At 40.8% G+C, this 26,029-nt stretch overlaps 1 protein-coding gene across 1 annotated transcript in view; it reads left to right on the top strand.

Moving 5' to 3' along the window:
* The first annotated feature begins 11,565 nt into the window (after window positions 1-11,565).
* Window positions 11,566-26,029, top strand: part of MFSD14B (major facilitator superfamily domain containing 14B) — a 33,433-nt gene continuing 18,969 nt past the window's right edge. The window contains exons 1-2 of the mRNA XM_072859864.1: window positions 11,566-11,957; window positions 22,901-22,996. Of these exons, the coding sequence (XP_072715965.1) occupies window positions 11,763-11,957; window positions 22,901-22,996 (291 nt within the window). The 5' untranslated portion in view covers window positions 11,566-11,762. The remainder of the gene's footprint in view (window positions 11,958-22,900; window positions 22,997-26,029) is intronic.

Here is a 26,029-nt window from a genome sequence, read left to right as displayed (position 1 = left end):
TAATAGAAATTATGGAAACCACAACTTCATCATTGTACAGATAAATCTGAAGCGAATCCATTACAAATTTTTTGAATACTCATGCATATCACTTTCATGGCTGTACACAACCGAAAGACAAATCAAATTGAAATTTGCTTCCACAACTGCTAGTCAAAAGTGGGAAATTACCCATATCCTGCAGCTGTGCATCACAGAATTACACAAAATTTCCTTTAAACATTTTGGCCTGAACAGTTGCAAGTTACTACTCATAGGCATTTACACAACACAGGCAGCTGTGGATGATCTCATGGACTAATGTTTCAATTTTTGTCACTAACTTTTGCTGTACGTTTTCATATGTTACACAGCTCATCCATAACAATAGTCTGTAGTGCTTGATGTAATATCTAATTTTGACCTTTGCTACTTTTGTCTACAGAATTAAGGAAATGGTATAACCAATATGTATGTATGTCCTTCTCTGACACAAGCAATATGCCCTTCCTGTGGTATCCTCCATAGAGTCATATCAGTGTCAGTAACCGCTGATGAATAAGAGTGTTATGTAAGTAATTTACATGGTATACTTCCATTATTTTTCCATAATAATTTCACCTTAATATTATTGTAATAATTTATTTTTTATTTGGAAAACAGCACATGCACCTTGTGACATGGATGCTTTTAGTACTGAATGGATTACCTGTCATCCAGGAAGAAAATTTTTTTGAGCTCTCAGCTCACCATCCTTCCTTCCTATCCTTACTGAAACATGTCAAGTTTCTCTGCAACATTGTTGCAGAAAAATCCAAAACTCAATTATACACTGTAAAAGGGATTATGAAAAAGTGATTCTATATGCTAGATATCTGGCAGCAACAGCAAACTGTTCTAACTACATAGAATATTTCTACATGCATATATGAATACAGCAGGTTAGCAAATAATGACTGTTAAACAAAATCCTAGAATCCTAGAATCATAGACTAGTTTGGGTTGGAAGGGACCGCTAAAGGTCATCTAGTCCAACCCCCCTTGCAATGAGCAGGGACATCTTCAACTAGATCAGGTTGCTCAGAGCCCCGTCCAACCTGACCTTGAATGTTTCCAGGGATGGGGCATCTACCACCTCTCTGGGAAACCTGTTCCAGTGTTTCACCACCCTCATCGTAAAAAATTTCTTCCTTATATCTAGTCTGAATCTACCCTCTTTTAGTTTAAAACCATTAGCCCTTGTCCTATTGCAACAGGGCCTACTAAAAAGTCTGTCCCCATCTTTCTTATAAGTCTTCTTTAAGTACTCAAAGGCTGCAGTAAGGTCTCCTTGGAGCCTTCTCTTCTCCAGGCTGTACAACCCCAACTCTCTGAGCCTTTCCTCATAGGAGAGGTGTTCCATCCCTCTGATCATTTTTGTGGCCCTCCTCTGGACCTGCTCCAACAGGTCCATGTCTTTCCTGTGCTGAGGGCTCCAGAGCTGGATGCAGTACTCCAGGTGGGGCCTCACCAGAGCAGAGTAGAGGGGCAGAATCACCTCCCTCGACCTGCTGGCCACACTTCTTTTTATGCAGCCCAGGATATGGTTGGCCTTCTGGGTTGTGAGTGCTCATTGCCGGCTCATGTTCAGTTTTTCATCCACCAGTACCTCGAAGTCCTTCTCAGCAGGGCTGCTTTCAACCCCGTCATCCCTCAGCCTGTATTGAAACTGAGGATTGTCCCAACCCAGGTGTAGGACCCTGCACTTGCCCTTGTTGAACCTCATGAGCTTCACACAGGCCCGCTTCTCAAGCTTGTCTAAGTCCCTCTGGATGGCATCCCATCCCTCAGGCCTGTCAGCCGCACCACTCAGCTTGATGTCATCTGCAAACTTGCTGAGGGTGCACTCGATCCCACGGTCCATGTCATTGATGAAGATATTAAACAGTACTGGTCCCAGTATGGACCTCTGAGGGACACCACTTGTCACCAATCTCCATCTGGACATTGGGTCATTGACCACTACCTTCTGGATGCAACCATCCAGCCAATTCCTCATCCACCGAACAGTCCATCAAATCCATATCTCTCCAATTTAGAGAGAAGAATGCTGTGGGGGACCATGTCAAAGGCCTTACAGAAGTCCAGAGAGATGACGTGTAGTACAAGAGAATCCCTGGCAAAATCTTTTGTTCATTTCAGGAAAAGAAAGACACAAGTCTTGCAGGTCATGCTGAAAAATCCTCAGCACTGCCAGCCGCTCATGGATGCAGAGTTTGGCAGTGTACGTGTCTTTAATTCCAAAGGTGTGAAATACTGCCTTCAGTCAAATTAGAAAGCATTTTGCCTCCAGAATTTAGCCTTCAAACACAAAAATCTCATCATCAGGTAACACAAATATTTAAAAATGGGCAGCGGGTAGGACCTGCTGCTTTTAATTATCTTTCAAACTTTGTTGAGATGCTGTTCTTCAAATTTCCACTACAGCTACTTCATTTACATCTCCAGCACTACCATTTTTTAAAATTTAAATGATTTGTTTTTTCTAACTTGAAGGGAAGATAATAGCCATGTCATAGTGTTGCAGAACTAAGGACAGTGCGCCAGCCCTGGTGATGTCACTGAAGGCAGCCTCCAGCTCTTGCCATCAGCCCTGGACATGTCGTGGTGGTGCTATAGTAGGTAGAACATTGGCAGTGGCAGTTGGTGAGAATGCCAGCCCAGGATGCATATGAAAAGGAGTGTGCCAGTCCAGTCTGGCAGAGGAACAGCCAGGTGAGGTGGGGCAGGGAGGAGAGGGCACGGGGACAAGGGCTGACCATGGTGACGGAGGGTGGCTGCTTTCTATCATGGTTGGACTTATGGACAGGGAAGTGACCAGTCCACAGCACACTCCTGTCCTCTTGCCCCTCTGCCACTGTGCCAGAGAGTTGCCAACAGTCTACAGGACAGATAAGGTGGCAGTAAATGCATTCCTTGTGGCAGATGAGCAGCCAGGTGGCCAAGGACAGGGAGGGGAGGGCATGGGGACAGTGGTTGCCCATGGTGATGGAGCGTGGCTGCTTTATACTGCAGTTGCATGTCCAGATAGGGAAGCCATCAGACCACGGGACACTCCTGTCCTCTCCCTCCACTGCCTCAGAGTTGTACAGTTGCCAACAATCTACAGGAAAGATAAGGTGACACCAAACCGCTTCCCCACATGGTGGCATTAAAGGGAGCTAGAAGCTCCCCAAAGCCATGGGCAATGGGATCTTTGTGCCATTTTACAGGCACCCTGAGGCTAGGCTCCTGGCACTAGCCCTACTATGGAGTGGCCAGAATGCTGGTGATGGCAGAGCAGCAGCCAGGTGAGATGGGGCAGGGAGGGGAGGGCACAGGGGCAGCGGCTGCCCATGGTGATGGAGGGTGGCTGCTTTGTACGGACAGCTGAATGTCCAGACAGGGAAGCCACTAGACCACAGCACAATCCTGGCCTCTCCTTTGTCTGCTATTGAGTTGTACAGTTGCCAAGAGTCTACAGAACAGAGAAGGCGGCACCAAACACCTTCCCTGTGGCAGAGTAGCAGCTAGGCGGACGAGGGCAGGTGGGTGATGCCCATGGTGATGGAGGGTGTTGGCTTTGTACTGCAGTTGGATGTCCAGACAGGGAAGACACCAGACCATGGCACACTCCTGTCCTCTCACTCCTCTGCCACGGAGCTGCACAGTTGCCAACAGTTGACAGGAAGGATAAGGTGGCACCTACCCTGACCCTGTGGTGGTCTTACAAGGAGATGGAAGCTTCCCAAAGCCATGGACAATTGGAGCTCTGTGCCATTTTTCACCGGGTACCTGGGGCTGAGCTCCTGGCACTAGCCCTACTGACTGAGTGGCCATGCATGAGGGGGCAGCATGCCAGTGGTGGCAGAAGAGCAGCCAGGTGAGATGAGGAAGGGAGGAGAGGGCAATGGGGTAGGGGCTGCCCATCGTGATGGAGAGAGGCTGCTTTGTACTGCAGTTGGACATCCGGACAAGGAAGCGACCAGACCATGGCACACTCCTGTCCTCTCGTTCCTCTGCCACTAAGCAGGACAGTGGCCAACAGTCGACAAGACAGATAAGGAAGCACAAAACCCTACCTCCCGTGGTAGTCTTAGAGGGAGCTGGAAGCTCCCCAAAGCCGTGGGCAAAGGAAGCTCTGGGCCCTTTTTCACTGGGTACCCTGTGCCTGAGCTCCTGGCACTAGCCCTAGTGATGGAGTGGCCATGCATGAGGGGCCAGAATGCTGCTGGTGGTGGCAGAGGAGCAGCCTGGTGAGATGGGGCAAGGAGGAGAGGGCACGGGGGCAGACGCTGCCCATGGTGACAGAGGGTGGCTGCTTTCTACTGCACTTGGACGTCCGGACAGGGAAGCAACCAGATCATGGCACATTGCTGTCATCTCTATCCTCTACCACTGAGCTGGAGACTTGCCAACAGTCTACAGGAGAGACAAGGCAGCACCAAACCCATTCCCCGTGAAAGGTGAGCAGCCGGGTGGGCAAGGGCAGTGAGGGGTGGGCATGGGGGCCGGAGCTGGCCATGGTGATGGCAGGTGGCTGCTTTGTACTGCAGTTGGATGTCTGGACAGGGAAGCCACCAGACCATGGCACACTTTTGTACTCTTGATCCTCTGCCACTGTGCCGGAGACTTGCCAACAGTCTACAGGACAGATAAGGCCTCTCCAAACCCTGTTGTGATTGAGTGGCAGTGCCACATGGCAGCTGCTGCTCATTTGCTTTCCTGTAAATCCCCTGTAAATAGCTTTGGCCCAAAAGGGAGCTCTGTGCCCTTTTTCACTGGATACCCTGGGGCAGAGCTCCTGGCAATAGCTCTACTGATGGAGTGGCTGTTCCAAAGTGGGCAGAATGCTGGTGGTGGCCAGCATCATTGCCCCAGGATTGGTGTCTCATGGCCATCAGGGAGGCATGCAATGGACAGCTCTGCTGTGAAGCTGGGAGAGCCCTGGGCCAGGAGGCAGGGGTTGCTGGTGGCAACAGAGGGTGGCTGCTTCAGTTGGTGGTTCTCCTGTGTTTGACAGCTGCAGCCCTAGACAGGGACATGAGCAGATCTTGGCACACTTCTGTCTTCTTCTTCCTCCGCCACTCAGCCAAGGAGTGTTGCAACTTTCTATTAGGATATTGATCTAACCATAAAGAAACACCTTATTCTGTACCTCTACACCTTATCTGGTATCCCATGATAGATAGCATCGTGGTCCTACAGGCAGCTGGAAGGTCCCCAGAGCCATGGACAAAAGAAGCTCTGCAGCACCCACCTTTTTTGTGTGAAATTTATCACAGAATGAAAAAAGTTTATAAATACAAATTTTCTGACTCAGTAACTTATCTTTCCTGAACCTAATTTTGCTGAAGGCTAGTAAAGCTATTCTGCTGCAACCAATAAAGTAAAATAATATGTGGCTATGGGATTCTTTATTTAGAAGGGAGCCAAATCACTATGCAAACAGTTTATACATTTAACACTATTCTAGGCATGTATATATACATTATTTTACTATGTAAGTACTTCTGAGTAGTGGTAAGAGCAGGTAAATTTTTGGAAACAAAACCAGATTTTGATCAAACCATGATGCTAAACTCCTTAATTGTGCAATAACTGTACTAAATGCATGATTAAAAAATAACCACAAAAGATCAAAATCCCAACTTATTACAATATATGAGGGCCAAGTGATTTTTAGCTAATGCTAAGCTTCAAGGACAGAGAAGAAATAAAAATGGTAAGTATAAGCAAAAGCTGAATTTCTTATTCATGGGTCAAGGAAATGCAGCAATGCAAACAAAAGTCTCACCGAAGCTGAATTATAAGGTAATGCAGACATGCAATTGGAAGACATCTGGCAAGCAACAGGTAAATTAACATAATATATTTTTAGATTGGAAGATCCCCAATGACCTCTTCTGTAATCCAGATTCCACTTGCTAATGCCATCTTTGAACAATAGAGGAAAAAAACATATTGTTAAGAAGTTCAGCAAGAATGTTTGGAAATGTATTAATGAACTCAATTATTTCACTTAAAGAATTTGGAAGAAAACAAATAGCCATTGTATACTTATTATGCTATGTTGTTATTGTTTCATACAGTAAATGACAGTACTTCTGACAGCTCCCAAGCTAGAAATCTCTTTTGTTGAAAAAAAAAGTTGAAATATTGAGAATCAGTGAGCTGAAAGTGAAGTAAAAAAACCTCTCTTTTTTTTCTCTTTTCCTTCATCCCATATTCTACTCACTTGTTGTACCTGTTGTTTTTACTTGTAGTGTAATGACTATCTGTAGGTTCAATGGATTGTCAGAAATTCCATTCTCAGAATTTGAACTAAATCAGAACTCATACTATGGCTAGGGAAGGTAGATGTTAAATCACTTTTGAAAGTAGAGTTTTGATAAGTTTTAGATAATTTTTTAAAAGTTGCTTGATTTTCCAGTACCTCTTACTGGAACACACAATATTTGATATTATCACTAGATTACTTTCAATTTCTCTGTGTTCCTGTCCTTGTCCAGATCCTGCTCTTTTTTTCTTTCCCAGTGATTTTAAAAGCTAAATTTCACTTGTAATCCTTTGTATTAAAAATCATAGATAGAAGTGATTTAGTACTAATCAAATTCAATTAAATTCATTAGAATGGGGATGACCCTTGAGATTTCTCATTCTTAAAGTGTAAAATGCAAAGGCGTTACTATAATTATTAATTAAATTGATGTAGGAATGAAAGTGTGCTAAGCATAACAACAAATATGGTACCAGAATATTAATATAAGTTTTTAAATAATCACAAGTCAGGCAATGTAAGAAATTAATTTTGCTTATTGATCCCAATTTGTTTTCACTGGATTCGTGTGTATGCATTCTTCTTTTTAGTTATTACTACATTCGGTTAATCCTCATTTGAGAAACTTATTTTAAAACTGAGCAGTAACAAGGATCTAAGAACATAATTATTACTTACCTTGAATGTAATTATTTAGTATTTGCCTTGAGGAGAATTTGAACCCAGTTATAGGGCACCTCTGTGCTAACTAGTCTTCCTTCACAAAAACAAATAAACAAATAAAACCTCTGTTCCAAACGGTTTACAGATTATGGCACCAATGATGTTACTAATTCCAAATTAAGATGATTTGTGACAGATTTTTTTCTGTAATTGCTATATGGTAGCATATAAAATGATACTGCAGTAGTGCTAGGGACAGAGAAGAAAAAAACAAACAAAAATGTAACAGATTTTCAGCCACTGAAATCTATGAACAGTGGCAACAGTGCCCCAAACACATCAATAATTTACTGAGATAAAGCTACAATAGCTTTGCTGAACGAAAGGATGGTCACAAAAATCTGCTGGTGAACTGAAGAGATAACGAGAATATACTCTTAATTGCACAGAACTATGTAGGTAACTTGAACAAAATAAGAAACAAAAAAATGCTTGTCCTCAAACCAGGTTAGTAAATACTCTTCATCTGAAACTATAACCCCATCTAGTGGGACTCCTTTTTAATAGCTGATAGGATTTGATCTCTTCCTTACTCTGAGTACTTTCTGTTAGTAAAGACCATCAAATAAAAGCAGGAGATTCCCAGGTTTTGCCTACACCAGATTTCTCCTTAGAGTATACTATCTTTGCTACCGTTATGATTATTTTATCAGTAACAAAGGGTTGATGCATGCAAGGAACTATCTACTGTATTATCTGGACGAGCTCTGAAAAAGCTTAGAGTAACACCGTGGAAAAAAATATAAGTATCTAGTTTTATGAGATGCAAGTGATTTTAGGTAGAAAAGTACAATGTAGAAGTAGTGTCGGTCAATGGTCCCTGGAGTACCCAGGCTGCATGGATTTCCTTCAAAGTTGTCTGGGGTCATAGGAAATTAATAAATTACAAGCGGGCCCAAGAGTATAAAAGAAAGTGATCTTACTGTAGTGAATGTTGGGGACTAGGCTAGAATGAATTTGAGCCAACTAGTAATGAATTCTGGCAATGTACACAGCTAAATTGCAGTATGAGCACATTTCACTGATTTTGTTCCTCATGCCTTTAATAACACAAAGAAATTGAAAAGATGGCTTGTCAGTTCTAAACTTTTCTCACCAAGAACTGTGATGTATGGAGTAAGGAGAAGGTGGAGGGTGCTTCTGGTCCATAATATCTATAGCTCACGTTATTGTTACACATAGCTCAGATTGAATGGAGAAACTATGGCAAGTGTCTATCCCGCAGAATGAGCTGGCCCACCTCTTGCACACACTATTGCTTCATTAATACCAGCCTTCAAATTATTTTTATTGACAGCTCACCGAGTAAGAGCATCTTCATCAGCACTCTGCCAAGACAGACCACTCTCACAAGCTGCACAGATCGCCTTCTCAAGCTCTGCCTAGCTGGGCCCAACCAATGACATCACCTTCTGCGTTCAAATGATTCTGTAATCTTCAGTATTTCTTTGATCAGTAATAATGGTTATCAGCACTGACATACAAATTAGCATCAATTTTCTAGAAAGCATATACTCAATGACACAAATGGGGCAGTTATACTTCTGTCAGACCAGCTGCTGGATGCAAAGTTGGTCAGACAGTGCTATTGTGGTTTCTGTTTCAAAGACTCTGAGTCTGTAAGACTGCCAAGACTCAAGCCTTAAAATAAAAGTGCAGATATGCAGAGCTACACCAAACTTCCACCTATCCTGGTTCTGAGACATTACTGTATGCTTATGGAAAGAGTGAAAAATATGAGCAACAGCAGAAGGATCTTCCAATAAACTCACCCACCTTCATGCAGCCAGCAGCTTAGGGACTTTCTGTTGCTTAATAGCCCTTAATGGAGTTTTATTCCACAAATTTGTGTAATTGCCTTTTAAACCACTTGTACTTTTGAACCAAAATATCCCATGGATATGAGTTCCGTAGTTTTATGACAATTTCCCTGGAAAAACACTTGTTTCTGATTGTTTTAAACTTGTTACCTGATCATTCCATTTAGTGCCTCCTCTTCCTGCATTATGAGAGGATATCAAGTAACGATAACAGACACCTTCTCCATACCAGTCAGGATTTTATAATTGCTGTCATATCATTCTCTTCTCTCAGTTCTCTCTCACATACTGAAGCCATTCCGTGACTCTGCCCATCCTGGTCTCCACGTTGTACTTTTTTTTATTTTTAGTTAAATACTTCCTTTTTGAGATGGGGATGAGAACAGCCTAGAGACTTCGTGGATTCATGATATGTTGATACAGTATTCTCAACTTTTTTCTCATCTAGTGATGTCCTAATATTTTCAAAATTTCTGTTTTCCTTTTTAACCACTTCTGAGCATTCAGAAAACTATTTATACAGTTCCGAGTATCCTTCCTAAGTAGAAATAGCTAATTCAGAGACCTATAAACCCAATGACCAATTAGAATTCTTTTCCCCTAGATAACCTATATTCATTCATCAACATTTTCAGCTGACATTTTAGCATTCGCTCGAGTTCATTATATTATTTTACAACTCTTTATTGTTTTGATCATGCTGAATAGCATTCTGTAATAAACTTTATATCTTCTTTATTAATCTCCCCTCCAGATAGCTTAAAAATATTGCTTAAGAATATTCTAAAAAGCATAGAGCACAGAATTGAGGGGAACTGTACCAGTAACATCTCTTCATAAACTGAGTATTGATTCCTTCTTTTTGTTTCCAGTTATTTGGTTAACCAGTTCTTAATAAATATAATATACCTAGCTCAGCATGTGAGCAAAACCATTCCAACTTCCAATTCGGCAAGGGACAAGGACATAATGACATAAAATTACTAGTAGCTCTCTATTGAGCCTGAATGAACAGCCATAAAAGTTGATGAAAGGCTTTCTATTGATTTGTATATGAATTGGATTAAATACTTAAGTGATATATGCAAATATTTTAATGCTGAAATTTTCAAATTACAAGGATGACTTCAAGCAATACTTTTTACATGAACTTGATGTGGTAGCCAGAAACCTGTCTACCTACAAAAGCTGATGTATTAAGCTTGTAAATTCATACCTTTCCAACTGAGGAAGCTGTTTGAATTTAAAAAGTTCTCAGTATTTTGAAGCCTGTTAATTAAAAAAAGCCCAAAACTGTAAGGGATGAAGTCCCTTGGTTGTCAAGTCAATAGAAAAATGGTCTTGTCTTCAAAGGAGCAAAAATATTACTATATTTCCTAGTGGTGACTACTTTTGAAAAAATGAAAGGTTTTGCAAGCGTTTCTAGGCTACCAAAACAAAAAAGCGGAAAGACAGCATGAAATTCTACACACAATTGGCTTGGGCTAGCTAGGAAAAGTAATTTTAAAGAATATGTGTTGATTTACTAATCCCTATATAATAGGAAAGATAATTTTGCTTATCTATTTAGTTCATGGTATCCAATGTTCCTCTTAAAATGCTGATGTCTACTTTAAACAAAACAGAGCTTCAAAAAAAGGTCGTATAGAGAAATCCTTTCAAGCCAACACACGCTTTGCTAAAAGAGAACACTTGTTAAATTGCTGTGTAACGCACCATAGAAGATATATTTCCCTTCATACATGCGTGCTGACATGATGCCGTAAAAACAGATCTGAGATGACACCTCCTCAGCTTTCTGCAGTAGGTAGGGACAGGTGACTTGTTTCAGGCAGGATGGGCCTGGCTGAGATGATACAACCCCGTCGTGTTTTGTTGGCAGCGAGCCCAGAGCATAAGATGGGAGTAGGGGAACACACAAAGTAACAAAGCAGATGATCCTGTCATTGCCAGCTTTTGAACGGGTGCAGATACAAAACTAGGCAAAGCCTTGCCATGATAAATCTCTTTTGGCAAGTTGAAATCACATGAATTTCAGAATGCGCTGTATTTAGCAAGTATTTAGCTTGCTACACACTCACAAAATAGATACACAGCAAATAGAAAATGCCATTTTAAATTAACATTTATTATTCTAGCAAACTGGAAAGTTCTGATTCTGTAAACAGCTTGGTACTTAGTGGAGAACACCTGAGGTACCAGGGAAAACAATGACTTGACACCAGTAACATACCAAGACGGAAGGAAGCACTCGCAGGATGAAGGCCTCTCAGCATCGGCCACGCGCGGTCATTTTGAGCTCTCTGGTGAACAGCTTATTCTGGGTGGGCAACTGGCCTGCTGTATTGAGTTTTCATGGCCTGTTAGTAGTCATGATCTTTACTGTCAGCACTACATTGCCTCAAAATACTCCATTTGTGCACATATGGTGAACTGAGAAGTAAGCAGTCCTACTTCTTACGATAATTTGTGATACTTATGATAACCAGCTGGCCTCGTAGTACTTAGACGAGAGGAAACCAAGCTCGCAAACAGACTGCCTGGTGGCGAAGGGCCAACGAGCCCCGCAAAGTTTAACGAAGCCACACAGGGCGCTAGTGTGGAAGAGGCTCACCTTCCCGGAGGGAAGCTGGGAGCCGCCACCGGCCATACCCCTGCCAGGCAGCCAACGCCAGGCCGGCGCCTCAGCCCCACGCCCCGCCGCGCGCGCCTCCCCGCCAACCGCCGGAGGAGAGGGCGCGCGCCTTCCGTCCGGCCGGGAACAGTTCCGCCGAGGCGGAGGGGGCGGGGTGGGGCCGCGCGGTCACGTGAGCCCGGCGGCGGCGCCCCGCCCAGGCGGCGCGGCGGAGGCGGCTGCGGGCGGGAGCGGGAGGCCGCCCCCAGCTCGTTCCGCATCTGCTGCTCCTCCGGCCCGGCCTCTCCGGGAGCATGGTGGGAGCGACATGAGCCCCGAGCCGGAGCCGCCGCCAGCCCCGGCCCGGGAGGAAGAGGAGGAGGCGGAGGCGGCGGCGGCGGCGGCGGCGGCGGCGGCGGCGGCAGCGGGGCCGCCCCCGCCGAGGGAGGGCGGCGGTGCCAGGCGGGGCGGCTGCATCATGCTGGTGAAGAGGGTCGGCCTGAAGGCGGGCGGCGGCGGCGCGGTGAGTGCGGGGCGGGGCTGGGGGCGCTGGGCTCCGCGGGGGCGTCGGCGTGCGGGCGCCGCCGCGGTGCGGGCCGGGCCGGGCCGGGCGGCCAGTGGCGGCTAGGGCCCGCTCCGCCCGTGAGGGGCCAGCTGGCCCCCACAGCGTCCCCGGGGTGCCCCCGCGGCCCTGGAAACTTTCTGGAAGTTGGGGTGCGGCGGGGTGCCGGGTTCCCGCCGGCCGCGGTTGGCGGCACCTCCGGCCGGACCGGCCCCGGGCTTCCCGCCGGCCGCGCCGCCTCGTCTCTGCCAGCACCGGCGCATTCGTTACTAGTTTATCCCGGGTAGAGGCGACACCTGTAAGCAGGTGGTTGTGAATAAGTTTTCTTTTAAAATACATCAGTCCCTGGGTGCCTGCAAGTAAAGGTTAGTTTTCCTTTGGAGTTCTAGGAGGTGCCTCTTGGTAAACTGAAACCGTAGAGTTACCATGCAATTTTAATAACTTACTGCTCTTTCTGTTTTGTCTCTTCCCACTACATGAAGATGTCTGTGCAAATAAAAGGAGCTGGAAAGGAGCTGTGCGCTCACTTGAAAGCATCTCTAGGGAAGTTGTGTTTGTAAGTGCAGCAGTGGTGCGTAATTACTTCCCAGCAGAAACATCTTTTGGGCGGTTTAAGCCTTTCCCTTTGTATGTGTGTGCTGACACGATGCCTTAAAAACAGATCTGAGATGACACCTCCTGAGCTTTCTGCAGTAGGTAGGGACAGGTGACTTGTTTCAGGCAGGATGGGCCTGGCTGAGATGATACAACCCCGTCGTGTTTTGTTGGCAGCGAGCCCAGAGCATAAGATGGGAGTAGGTGAACACACAAAGTAACAAAGCAGATGATCCTGTCATTGCCAGTTTTTGAAGGGGTGCAGATACAAAGCTAGGCAAAGCCTTGCCATAATAAATCTCTTTTGGCAAGTTGAAATCACGTAAATTTTATTTGCAACCTGACTTACTAGCTATTAATACTTTTTTTACACTATATTCATGTTTGGGTGTTCCTGAATAAAGTATTTAATATTACTTTACTCAAAAAATTAGATATGCTGAACGTGTGGATTATGCCAAAAGTTTTAAAATAATGTTAAGTTTGTGTCAGGGAGCCAACATCTGCTACCTGGGACACCTACCCTCCCACAGATAAGCATCTCTCCCATCGGAGAGAGGATAGTTTACTGTTTTATGTTAATGTTGAAATGAATGAACTTGTACTATCTTTAGCTGAGCATTAATAGTGTAGCATTAATGTGATATCATGGCTAGAACTCAAGAACGTAACAAAATAATCTTGAAACCATCTGTTTGATTTCAGTAGGTTCTTTGTCCCTTATCCATATCTGATGAAGGTGCTAAGGTACTTTTAATACGTGATTAACCCAGAGAAGATGTAAAAAAAGTTCTTCTATTGAATTCATTAGTTCAGGTTATTTTATGTAAGTTAATTCCAAAGTGGCTACTTCACACTTCTTGTAACCTATCACGTCTGTAGTCGAGTCTTTCAGTTCTCTTTTTAGAAATGGTTATGTCTTCCAAAAAGCAGGTTGGACTCCTTCAAGAAGTGCAGCTGATGTCTGCTGTGTGGTATATTTGCTGTTCTAGGTTTGTGTACAGCAGCTCCCGTTTAGGACTCTAGATACATATGATGCAGTAACCCAATCTGAAGGCAGAATAGGAAACTAACTCTAGAAGAGGCCTGTTAACATTTTCGTTAAGAGATGTAAGCTTTCAGTGTTATTGGCATGGATGACGTGGTGAAAGAAATAAAGGATGATGACATTATATAGAAGAAAAATGGATGAATTTATTTAAATATGAACAGAGGGTAGGAAATGGAGGGTACAGGTAAAGAAATTTTTAAAAAATCAAAGAACTTGCATTTCTTTCTCTAACTTTGAAGAAGAGTAAAACTCAAATGGAAGATAAATCCATAACTGACAAAGGTGCTAACCTGTTTGTTTATTAATGGATGGAATGCTTGTTAAAGTTGGATTAAGGATTAAAATAATGCTTTTGAGTACTTAAAATATGCTGTTTTATCAGTTTGAAAATTTAGCTTCTAAATGACATAAATTCTTAATTTATAAAATGATCTTAGGTTTTGCTTCCTTGGTGGGTTTTTTGCCCCCTCCCTCCTAGTTGTGCCCTTAAGGGACTTTGTGTTCCTGTGATACATCTCCTACAAGAGAGAAAGACATGGTCTCTAGCCATATCTTCTGTACATTGATACAGCAGTAATACAGTTACACTTACATCAGCTTAGGGTCTGCTTTACAATTCCTGAGTGAACAGTTTCCTACTTTGTTACTGCAGTTCCTGCACCTCCCTGTGATTCTCATGTGGCTGTCATATTGCTAGAACTCTCTCTGCTTAGACTTCATTGAAAGAGCTTATTCAGACTAAAATAGGAGGAGCTGGATCGTGGCTTTAGATGTAATTGCAGAGATCTCTTTGGTATCAAGTGGGAGTGCATCCCTGCCATTTGAAAGTGGAAGCTTGCCCTTTGGGCTGCTGACAAACAGTAAATGCAGAAATGAAATTTTGGTGAGCTGCTTCTTTGGTCTGTGAAGGATGTTTTAATTTTAATTTTTATTCTGATTCTTTGGTCACATGTGACCGGTAGGACAAAGTGGAAGAGTATGACCAAGTCTGTCAGGTTGCACAAGGCTTTCTCCCCATATCCCTCCAGCTTGGGAGTAACAAGCTTCTGGTTTTTAATTTATCTGTAACTAACTTCACCCTGTTGAATGCATTGACTTCACTGAATTGAAGAACTAAAATATAAACGCTGAACAAAAGACTTTTTATGAATTGAGTTACTGGCTCAAAACTAATAAGAACAATAGTATGTTTAAGTAAATTCCGCTGGAATTAAATCAGTTTCCGTTGGCTGTATTTCCCTGATTTCAGTGAGCTTCAGAAATTGAAGTAAATGATGCCATGGACATTTTGTTACTGGTTATGCAATGTTGTTCCATCTGAATTATGAACACTGGTAGTATAAAACTTAGCATGATATGCAGAATATTCATACCATGTACTTCATTTTTATGCAACCTATTGTCCGTAAAATAATGCCACACTAAGGAAGCTTTTTAACAAAATACAGTACCGTGCTGTCTAAATAAAGTTCCCTTATGGGAGAAGTCCCCAAATGGGATATCTAAGGAGAAAACACACCCAGGTACCTCGCTGAGAATTAATCATACATTAGTTTCATGTTCTTGGACACTGTAAAATGCCTCAGCTATTGTGAAGCCCAAGACATCTGTGTTTTTTAGAAGCATAATGAAAGCATTCTGAAGGTTAAAACTGTACATCTCGGAAGTTTGCCAGCCTTTATTCATTAAACTGTTTTACACAGTGAAGCACAACTGGTATATACCCAAAGAATTACAGGTTTTAACCCTTACTGCTAGCATTTTTCTTTTTAACACTTAATAAAAAATATAACATGCTGAAACTGAGGCAGCATGATTAAATGTTACGAGACTTTACTGAAATGCCTTTCAGTCCAGTAAGCTGGTTTCTTAAATTTCTTCCTTGTAGGATTTAAATTGAATTGCTATTAGTAAGCACATTGTTCAAATTGTCAGTTTGGGTATTTAGTACTTTGTGCAGCACTATTTTCTCCCACATAAAAAATATTTTTCCTGTTAAATCTGAATAATTAGACGTAAACTGTGTTGCCTTCTCAAGGTTGCCAGTGTCACTCTGAATCTTCCCATCATGTTAAATTAATACCGAGTCTAAACTCTGAACTGTTACCAGGAGTGATTAGCTGCTGTCTTTAAAACCAGATGACTCTTGCTTATGTTCATGCTGAGAGGGCACCTTCGCTGTTCTGAGTTTGCTGTTACTGATCCAGTTTCTGGCCATCTCGAACGTTTTGTGTCTAGAGGAAAGTATGCTAGGCTAGAGCAATAGAAACTGAATTATATAAATAAGACTTGATATTTTAGTACTGAAGATCCAAGCTTAACCACTGGGCAATGAGCTTGAGTAATTATCTATCCCATGGAGAAGCATGTGAATTAACTAAGCAGTCTGTGCTTTTTAGAGGAATTTCTCAGTGTTGTGTATCTTTCTACATTTTAGGAAGAAAACGTCAGCAATGGATAAATTGGCTTGCAATTTGGTGTAGCGTAATATGCTGGTTATACATTATTTCTGTAAGAAGTAGTTTAGTTAGAGAATGGAGTACTGCTTAAAGCTGAGGTTTCAGAATGTGGTGGGTGTATGGTGATTGTTCTCTTGGATGTTCTTTCTACCCTCGATGGCCTCAGTCTCAAACACTGAACCAGAAATGGTGTTTTCATGTTTTATGTGCCTCAGAAGATTCCTGCTTCATAAGCTTATCCAGTCTAAACTTAGACAGGAATGTGTTCCCAGCAGGAGAAATGCTGTGGCAAGACATTTTAGACCCTGACAGTAAATTGTGTGAAGTGCCATGCAATTTAAGCTTGCTGTCTTGGGTCCTGCTTTACTTATTTGCTTGTATTTTAGTATAAGAAGACAGTGACAATTGTTTTCTCTTCACACCCATCATGTCATTCCCAGTTCAATAAATCCCAGTTGTATCTTTCTGCAGATGTTTTGACTGCAGCTTGGAGGAACCTGCTTCAGCATTCCTCCATACGTCTGGCAATGTTCTTTGTCCTTCTGTGGGCCTCTTTCACTTGTGCTTCTGTAAAATAGACTATTCAGCAATGGGTATTGCTTAAAGCTTCTGAACAAAACAAGCAGTCATGGGATAAGAGGGAGGATCTTTACATAGATCTAATAAAAATGGTTAGAACACCAGAAGCAGAGGGTTAGCAAGGCAGGCACATCACATGTTTATGCAGTAATATAATGATAATCTTTTTCCTAACAGGGTGTATCTTTGAATGCACTTTTGTAAACCACTGCTGAATGCTAAACTGGTGTCTTTCATGGAACTGTTTTCTCCAGGATCATATTCCTAAGTAGTAGTCACCCTATATGTGGAATTAAAATTGTTTTTTCATGGTTGCATTGGTAAAATTTATCTACATTAACTTTAATCTGCCATTTAATTTGTTTTACTGATTCCATCAACTTCTGATGTTCTTCACCACTGCCCTCTAACTTTCTAACGTGAACTGTGTTTTATCATCAGTGAACTTTGTCACTTTGCTTCCATCCTTTTTACAGCTCAGTTATTAATGTGTTGAACTACATAGGCCCTAGGACAGAGCACTGGGACTCATCTGGTAACTTCCTCTGCTGTGGAAACAGATTGTTGGTTTGTTTTTTTTTTTAATTTATCCTGTTTCTTTTCTTTTTTTCTTTTTTATCTTTTTTTTTTTTTTACTTTTTAATTCCTGTCAAGAGTTCGCACCCTTTTTTGCTTGCTTTAAGAGCCTTTGGTGAGGGTCTTGGAGTATGTTTACTTGAATTTTCAGAAGGTTTATTAACGTGATCTCCCTTATCCATACATGTTCTTTTGAGAACTCCAGGAATTTTTTAAGGCATGGTTTCTCTTTACAAAATCTGTGCAGCCTTTTCCATTTTGAACGAGTTGTGGTTCTGATACTCTAGACCTGTGGAACATGATTTAGCCTAGCTTTTTCTTGAGAGAGTGCATCATGATCTTACTGTCCAGATACAGATCTGCTTAAGGTATTTCTTTTGCAACTGAAATACAAGTTTGGACAAAGTATAAACTGAATTAGTTATAATTTATATTCCAGCTCACAAGGGACATCTAAAATGCTAAAAGCTCTGCTGTGCTGGAAAGTACTTTCACTTGTGTTCGGTGATTTTTTTGCACTGCATACAAGTTACGTGTCTTAGACTGAGGTCTGTACACAATCACTTGGTGATTCCTTCATGTGGCAAAGGCAGCCAAGGTCTTCAGGATGCTTTTTGCACTTGAGTGAATTCTTGCCAGTTCCAACAAATGGGGCATTTGTGGGGAACAGTTGGAATTAAGGTGGTTCCTAAATACTTCTATGTGAACTTTAAAGACAGTATGCACTAGAAAGAGGAGAAGAGAGCAAGGGAAACATTTAATATGCCTAGAGAGCTGTCTGGGTAGTATGTGTGGAGAAAAGAGCATCCATAACGTAGTGAGATGAATTGGTAGCATAGTATTTGTGCTAGAATAGAATGATTAAATAGTGATGTGGTGAAGCATACCAGGAAAAGTTTACATTTGAAATGGTTGAATTTTGGCAAGGAAGCTAGGAAAATAGCAGTGAAGATAAATGTGGAAAGGGAATGCGCTTTGTAATTTGGCATGAACTTCAAGGTCTGAATGATTCGTACATGAAAGCATGTTTCTTAGAATGTTTTACTGATTCTGTTAGTTCAGTTCTTTGTTTTCTTGAAAACATGAGAGTTGACATAGTGGACCGCAGTGCACATGGTTGTGTAAAAAAATGTAGCAGTTAATTTTTGGAGGGGGGGAATGTTTCTGTAGACACTTTTTAAAAAAAGAAAGAAAGAAAACTCTTCATATTAGTACAGTTGAATGTTGGTTTACATACTATAGAAGAACAGTGAGTGCTGTTTACAAAGTCATCTCTGTACTGGAAGTAGAACAAGCAACTAGGAGGCTCTCCTGAGAGACCCTACGGCCTGGTGGGAAAGAATTGCCTGGAGGAGGGTGTTGGGGGGAGAAAGGCAAGTTCCTGTGCTTGTCTGTTCAGAAGTTCAGCTTGAGTTTGGTTCTTATCTGCCTGACAGGTAACAGTATTATTTGACTGGAAAGGGACTTCAGGGAGACCTCGTCCTCCTGATGGTGGGATCAGCTGTGAGGTCAGTGCAGGTTGCCTAGGGCTTTTCCAGTTTCAAGGATGGAGAATGCGTGGCCAGCTCTGTGGGCAATGAATGGGCTCTGCTGCTTCACACTCATGAAGGGGGGAAAAAAGCATGCTGTATTTACCCAGTCAAGTGTTTTTCTTCATCTGCCTAGCAGGACTATATCCAATGTGGAAAGTTTGAAAAGGCGCTCTGGAGGACTTCAGGATTTGAACAGTGAGAAGTGGTTTTGTTCTGAAATAAACACATTGCTTAAGATAAACAAAGTTAAGCGTGTTTGCAATTGCATGTTAACATGCTTTTGCAGCCATTCAAGCAATTTTAATTGTTAAATTTCAGATTTGAATTAACAGATAAATAGTTACCTAAAAGTTGTGTGAATAAATGAACACTGTTAATTCTAGCTTTGCCCTGCAGATCTGGGATCGGCTATAAAATTGCGTCATGCTGTGGAGTATTTTAGGCTGAATTGTACTAGTTCTCCTTCAAATTGTCTAAGATAGGGTATTCTTAATATATTGCAATTTTTTCCCCTTTTCTATGAGCAATTCCTAGCCAGCTGGATTTATGATCTTGACATCTTCTCATGGGTTTATTAATGTTTAACAGCTGTGTTCTGCTTTAAAAAAATGTTTGTATTGCATTGCAGTAGTTTTCCCTGTTGTCTTCGAGTTAACTTTTGGGTTTATTCTGCCTCCAATAAAGGCAGAAGAAAAAAAGTTTTTTAGAACTGGGTATGGGCGAAAAGAAGCATAGAAGGAGCAGAAGTGTAAAATTGGAGAAACAGTAGATATTTTGTTAGAACTTCTAGGACTTCAGATTTTATAATGGTGGCCTTAAACTTGTATTGTTAAGCATTTGAGATTACATAATATTTTTCTCATTATTGATTATGCAAGTGTAATAGCTTGACCAGCAGCTGCATTTGAAAGCAATCCTAGTGTTGATACATAGTTTCTCAGCCCACACACTGGGCTGTCCTATGAAGAAGATTCGTGTGGATAGAAAATAAGCCCATAACAGATTTTATGAGGGCACTTAATTTTTAAAATTATCACTGTAAAATTTGGGGGCAGAGGATGATGAAAGCAACTTGTATGTTGACAAGCTCTGGGCTATTTCTGAAATACTATTTAAATCTTTTTAACCGTAAAGAATTCAGTAGGTTGTCCCCATATTGTCTAGTTCAAGAAGCCTAAAGCTCTTTGTGCTCCAAGTTTATAACCATTTTTTGCATGTGTGTCTCAATTTTGTTCTTTATGTAAATTGCGTGCAGTTGCATTCAGTTGCAGAGTATTTTCTCAGTATAGAAATGAGCCACACCCATTACTTCTGGGGCAGCTTCAACTTAAAAGCAAGTGTGAAGTGTTTTTAGAAAGCTCTTTGATTTCAAAATGAGTAAAGAGTTTTTGTTGCTTTTTTATTAGTGATCCAGGTTGTGTACTTGATCAATCATAAGCTGTTTTCTTTTCTTGAAAACAACCTTGATGCTTGATTAAAAATTGAAAGCTTTTGTGATAAGAGTTTTTAGGACCTACAGAAAAGATGGGCATCCAGAAGTAACTATCTGCATTGGTCCATTTGACAATGTCAGTGAATTTTCCTGTTTGCATGATTTTAGTTTCCTGATACAGCCATTTGCACAAGTGATCTTGAATTAATCTAGACATTTAGGGCTCTGTAAAGAAAACTGAAAATCACCAACTACAGTCTATGTGGATCATAGATGGGTAGCTATTAGTATATCTGATGTGGAAAGTTTGACTACATTTTGACAGGTGCATGTTCTTTTCAGGATTTAAATTCTACTTTTCCAGGTTATGTCTTGAATCCAAAAGGCTATAGAGAATTCTGGGTTTTTTTAGTAGTTCAGTGCAACTATCTGTAAGCTGCGTGATACTGCCAAAAATGCTTTGCAGACTATTTTGATCTCCAGGAAATACTCATTTAGGCTCAGTACAGCAAAAATACTTTTCTTTCACGGCAGTTTTTAAATGACTTCTGAGGAAAAAAACATGCATGTCTTTTTGAGTATGTACGTACATCATCTTTCTGGTAAACTACGTAAATCTCAGATCAAATTTGCATGTAATGAAACATTATTAAAAAAAACAAACGCTCCTAAACTTCATTTTTAGTGGCATTAGAACTATTTGCTGAATGCAAACCAGAGGTTTATGATCCAACATCATGCTTAGTGGTACAGAGGTGGGGGGAAGTAAAGTAGAGGCAGGAGAAAGGCAGGAACTCCCCAGCCTACTCTCTACTGTAAAACTTGCCTTTTCCAGAGGAAACCTCTGTGGAAGGGATCTTCAGACTTCAGTGTAATCTGTGTTAAGTGCTAGTCTGACTGACATACATCTTGGCAAAAAAATACTCTAATAATTGTTATCTTACTACATTATGTAGAAGTACTTGCATACTTCTTATATGAGGAAGATTCCCCCCCCCCCCCCCCAATCTTTGGAATCTTTGCTATTTAGAGATTAAAAATTGCATGGTGACCTATGGAGAAATGTTAGTAATGCTTGAAACTTAACAGCCTGCCAGAGATAATCTTTGCTCTACGATATTATCATATATTTCCCAGGAGAAAGAGAACTGTTTTCTTCAAATCCTCAAGCTTTGAAGCCAGCTGCAATGTAGAAAATAATTTGAATCTTATTAGCTAGAAAAAAATGTTGTCTAGGTTACTTTTAGTTTGCTGCTACAGGTTTTGATGAACTCTGATAGATTTAAAAATTTTTAGAGATCTGGGCACTTAGACTGTCCAAGCAGTAGGGATTTCTTTAAAAATCTTTACTATAGGTGGTTAGCTTAAATGAATCTTGTAATACAAGTGTTTTCTAAACCTATAATTCCTACTAATCTAGATGAAAGGTACTGAGCAGGGGAGAAACACCAAATGTGTCTCTGCTCTGCCTTCGTTGTAGGCTGTCTTGACTGTTTTTGGGTTCAGGGGGAGACCCTGAGTTTCATGTTCTCCCTACTCTCCACCTGCTGAAATGACACAATCTGGTTGATACTTGTCACTAGATTATGTCTCTTCAATTGAATCCTGCATTATTAGATTGCACAACGTGCAAGAGAAGTGTCCTTTTATATTTTGGGTAAACTTCAGGTATGTATGGGAGTAACATGAGAGCGCTGTACTGCTCCTTTGTAAGAATTGCCAATCCTGTGGGAGTGTAATGGCTTGGATTGGCTAGAAACACTCAAAAACAATCTTCTTCAGTGTTTTTCACTTCTACAGTGAAAAACAATCTCCCGTACAAGTGTTAGGGGAAAGGGAAAAAGTAATTTTAGAACCCAAAAACTTTGTAAAACAGTTACTATGGCAAGGGGCACATAGAAATGAAAGACAGCAGCAGTTCTGGTTAAATCTGCTTTACCCAAGGGTTCTGCCTGGTTCGACTAAACAAAAAGATTCCAGATCTCTCATCTGGGATCCAGTCCTTCGTTCTTGAATGGTAGCAGTTTCACAGCATCGTGAGCACTTCCATGGTTTGCTAATTTTTCCTGGGATTACTTGTTGATCAGTAGAATGGCTCCAGGGTATCTAGTCTGTGGTCACACCCAAGCATAAAATCAGTTGGTCATCAGTCAACAGAAAGCAGTTGTACAGACAGCATAAGCTGCCTCTTCTTTTCTCAGACTTTGACAGTTTCAAATACAAAAATTGGTGCTCTTCTGATTATGTACATTGTCACAGTTTTGTTGTAATGGTGATGTGATCTTCATAAAGCAGATCTGTTTCGTTGTCACTTGTGGAGGTAGCAGGGAGAGTTACGCCATTTGTCACACTGCTGTGGAAGGGTTGTGAATAGTGCTCAAGGGGGAGGAAACCTAAAGGTACACTGGAGGTGAGAGCAGTGCAGGGCAATATCAGGAATGGCGAAAATAGTTCTCTCCAGTCAACAAGAGTTTGAGGGAACAAACTTTCTCAAGTTCCCTGGGAAATCTTTAGTTGTTTTGTAATAACTTTTCTCCACCCTTGTTTGGCTTATTATTGTTCCCAAGGGCTTGGTAGTAGGTCATCCTGAAAGCTGGTTATGCTCAAAATGTTTGTAAGAGATCTTTGCACGTGTAATGAACTGGATGTGTACAACCACTGCATCTGTTTTTCTTTTTTAGCAACAAGGTATTGGCCGGCCAAGCGTATACCATGCGGTGGTGGTCATATTTCTAGAATTCTTTGCCTGGGGGCTCTTGACAACTCCAATGCTAACAGTAAGTATCACCTATCTGCTCTTGTCTTGGCAGTAATGACAAAAGTTAATTTGCTGATTCCTAGGGATGGGTGTTTTAATTTGTTTTACACTTCCTGCTTACCTCATTAACTGAATTCCAGGAGTCTTAACATTTAATGCTGCACAATATAGTATACTACAGAGAGATCTGGACTGCTGAAAAACTAAAAGATAGTGAAAAATAAATTAGCAAAACGCTGTACTACTCTCAAACTTTTATTTGCCTTTTAGAGTAACATCAGTTTAGTGTATTGATGAAAGTCTCTCTGGGAATTCTGGCTTTTTTTAAAGACTTCATCATTCAATTCATCTTCCAGTCATAACAATTGAATAAACTATGCATCCCATACTAAATTTTGTGCACTACTGTGGGCTGGCTCTTTTGTCAGCATGTGACTTGAAGTAAAATGTAAAGGCTTTCATGTAAGAAATGGATTTTATAAGTATTTAATCTGTTCTGGAATGCAGTTATTTTCCAGATAAATATATAATTTGAGTGTTTGGTAATAGGATATGAAGCCTTTCATCTGAAGACATGGGTCTTATTAGTTGAAATCAGGCCTGCCAGAGAGAAGTCATCAAAAGTCTGTTAGTCCAGTTTTTCATCAGATAATATCTGAGAGCACTTTGAATACATGATGAGCAAGGTTTTGTGGAATTGAAAGACCTTGCATTTAATTATTTTCCCTTCCCCAAACTCCAAATAAAATCATCTATGTAACTCTTGAAAGGTGTTTGTCTAACCTTCCTGAAGACAATTACTGATCTTTTTAACATAGCTTAATAACAAAAAAGTCCATATAAACAGTTAACGGATTTCCGTAAAGATGTCTCACTAAATTACCATCCTGTCATGCTGTCTTGCCAGGGGCAAAATATGAGGAAGCTCACTGGGTGGTCTTTCTTGTTTCTTTTTTTTCTTTCCTTTTTTTTCTTAACCAAAATGCTCAACTTCAAGTTGCCCAAGCTTGACACGTCTCATTTAAAGGGATAATGTGCAAATAGTAATTCTTACACAGTCTTCAAAAAACTCCCACTTTAATAAAACTGTTAGGTGGGTTCTTCAATAGTTCCTCAATAGTGTACTCCAATTGAAGAAGTTCTATATGCATTTTAACTTTTAGTCACATGCAGCTGAAATGTTAATTCTTGAAATTAGTATTTATCATTGCACCATGTCTAATGGCAGTGTTATGAAATGCTTCTAATGTAAAGCTAAATACTTATTTTGACTGAAGTATGTGGATTCAGTACAGTTGTGGTCTTGAATGTCTTTTATTTTGAATGTTGTGTTCCTCTATTACGTGGTCTTGAATACTTAGGAGGCTGTTACGTTGGACAGAAAACTTAATTTAAAGCACTGAGATACATATAATGGTGTAACTTACCTTACACAGGTGTAAATTACTTCTGTGTTCTTGGGGATGATCATCTTTATTTGTAATCAGCTTTGCATACACTGAAAGGCTGCTGTTTGATTTAAATAATTTCAAATCTGGTTTGATACTTTACACGCTTCTGTCTTGTAACATACTTGTGGTAACTTACTTTGGCCTGCTGATCAGCCAGCAGTACTAGAAGTCATGTAGAGCTTTCTTATGAGTAACGTTCAGCCTTTGAACTGCTGGCTGCCCACTTCTGCTCAAGCAGGTTTGTCTGGTAGGAAGGGCAGAATTGGAAATGTCTGGCCTGTTGATCAAAGCTCGTGATCACTCATTTTTTTTCGTGGTTGTGTCATGATTCTCCAGGTCATTGTCAACATTCCATCAGATTAAAATGTTGTGTTTTTTATTATCAAAATAAATTGTATGTATTCTGTGATAGCTGAGATTATTTAAAGTTCATTTTTTAGATTACTTTTTCACTTCTTTTGACATCTGTCAGCAAAGCTGTAGTGTTTGTTACATGACACTATACTTAGAGAAGAAAAGATTTAAAGTGTTTATAAAGCACGCAAAGGCTATTTTGCTCACAGACTGCCCAAAGCTTATGCTGATTCCTCTTATTTATGGACTTGTAAGACAATATTAGTAAATCACCATAAGCAATATTAATCACTTAATGGCGTATTTTGTCTTCAATATAATCTTTTTTTGACTATGTAAATATTTCTGTTGGTAGAACTTGAGTAAGGCAGTTGCCTCTACCAGTTTGTCAACTTGCATTTCTCGTGTCTATAAAGTTAACAGAAATTAATCTCAAAAGCTTGAACCAATATCAGCAGGGGTTGCCTCCCAGGAAGAATGCTGGAAAACACTTTACAGAAAGATAATTACATTTGACTCTGTAAGCTTCCTGCTTGCCTTTTTTTTTTTGACGTGGAAGACATCTGCTTTCTAGATCTCTAATTTGAACCCTGACTTTTTTTTCTCCATTCATATTGTAAGATCAGTGGTCAAACAGGTGCAAAATTTTTTTAAATATCCAAACAGAAGATGAGACCTTTTTCCTTCTGTAAATAAACAGAATCGTCTGACCAGTAGTTAACATGGGAGCAACCACCTTTATAAAACCTATGATTTGAGAATCTCAGTCATCCTTGAAAAATGATGCTGGTATTTTTCAGTGACACTAAAGTATTGTGTTTCTTCAGGCTAGTGGCTTTCTCAATATGCATATAAATAATTTTTGTAGTTATTGGCACTTATCTATAGATAAAAACAGCAAATGAATTTGAAGTGTGTGTGCATACATGCTTTGATCATTGCAATAAGTTTTTTAATTGACACAGTACCACCTGTGAGGCCTTTTAACTCTCTTGCATATTTACGGTAAATCTGTTTAGTATAGATTAACATGCTTGCCCTTGAATTAAGACTGCTGGTAAAGCACCTTAAATGAATTCATGGCTGTACTTAAAGGATACATGAAACACTCAGAACTGTTGCTAGTATTAATAGTATTTATAACCATCTACTTGTTCATCGGAAGTGTTTCTAACTGTATGAGTATTGAATATTGGAAATTTGTTCAGAAACAGTTTGCACAGTGCCTTTTTGGGCAGTTGTGAATA

The sequence above is a fragment of the Ciconia boyciana genome, chromosome 4 (genome assembly GCF_034638445.1).
Source record: "Ciconia boyciana chromosome 4, ASM3463844v1, whole genome shotgun sequence".
In the NCBI taxonomy this organism is placed as follows: domain Eukaryota; kingdom Metazoa; phylum Chordata; class Aves; order Ciconiiformes; family Ciconiidae; genus Ciconia; species Ciconia boyciana.
Note: the sequence above shows the minus strand (reverse complement) of the source record. Positions and strands in the feature narration are given on the sequence as shown.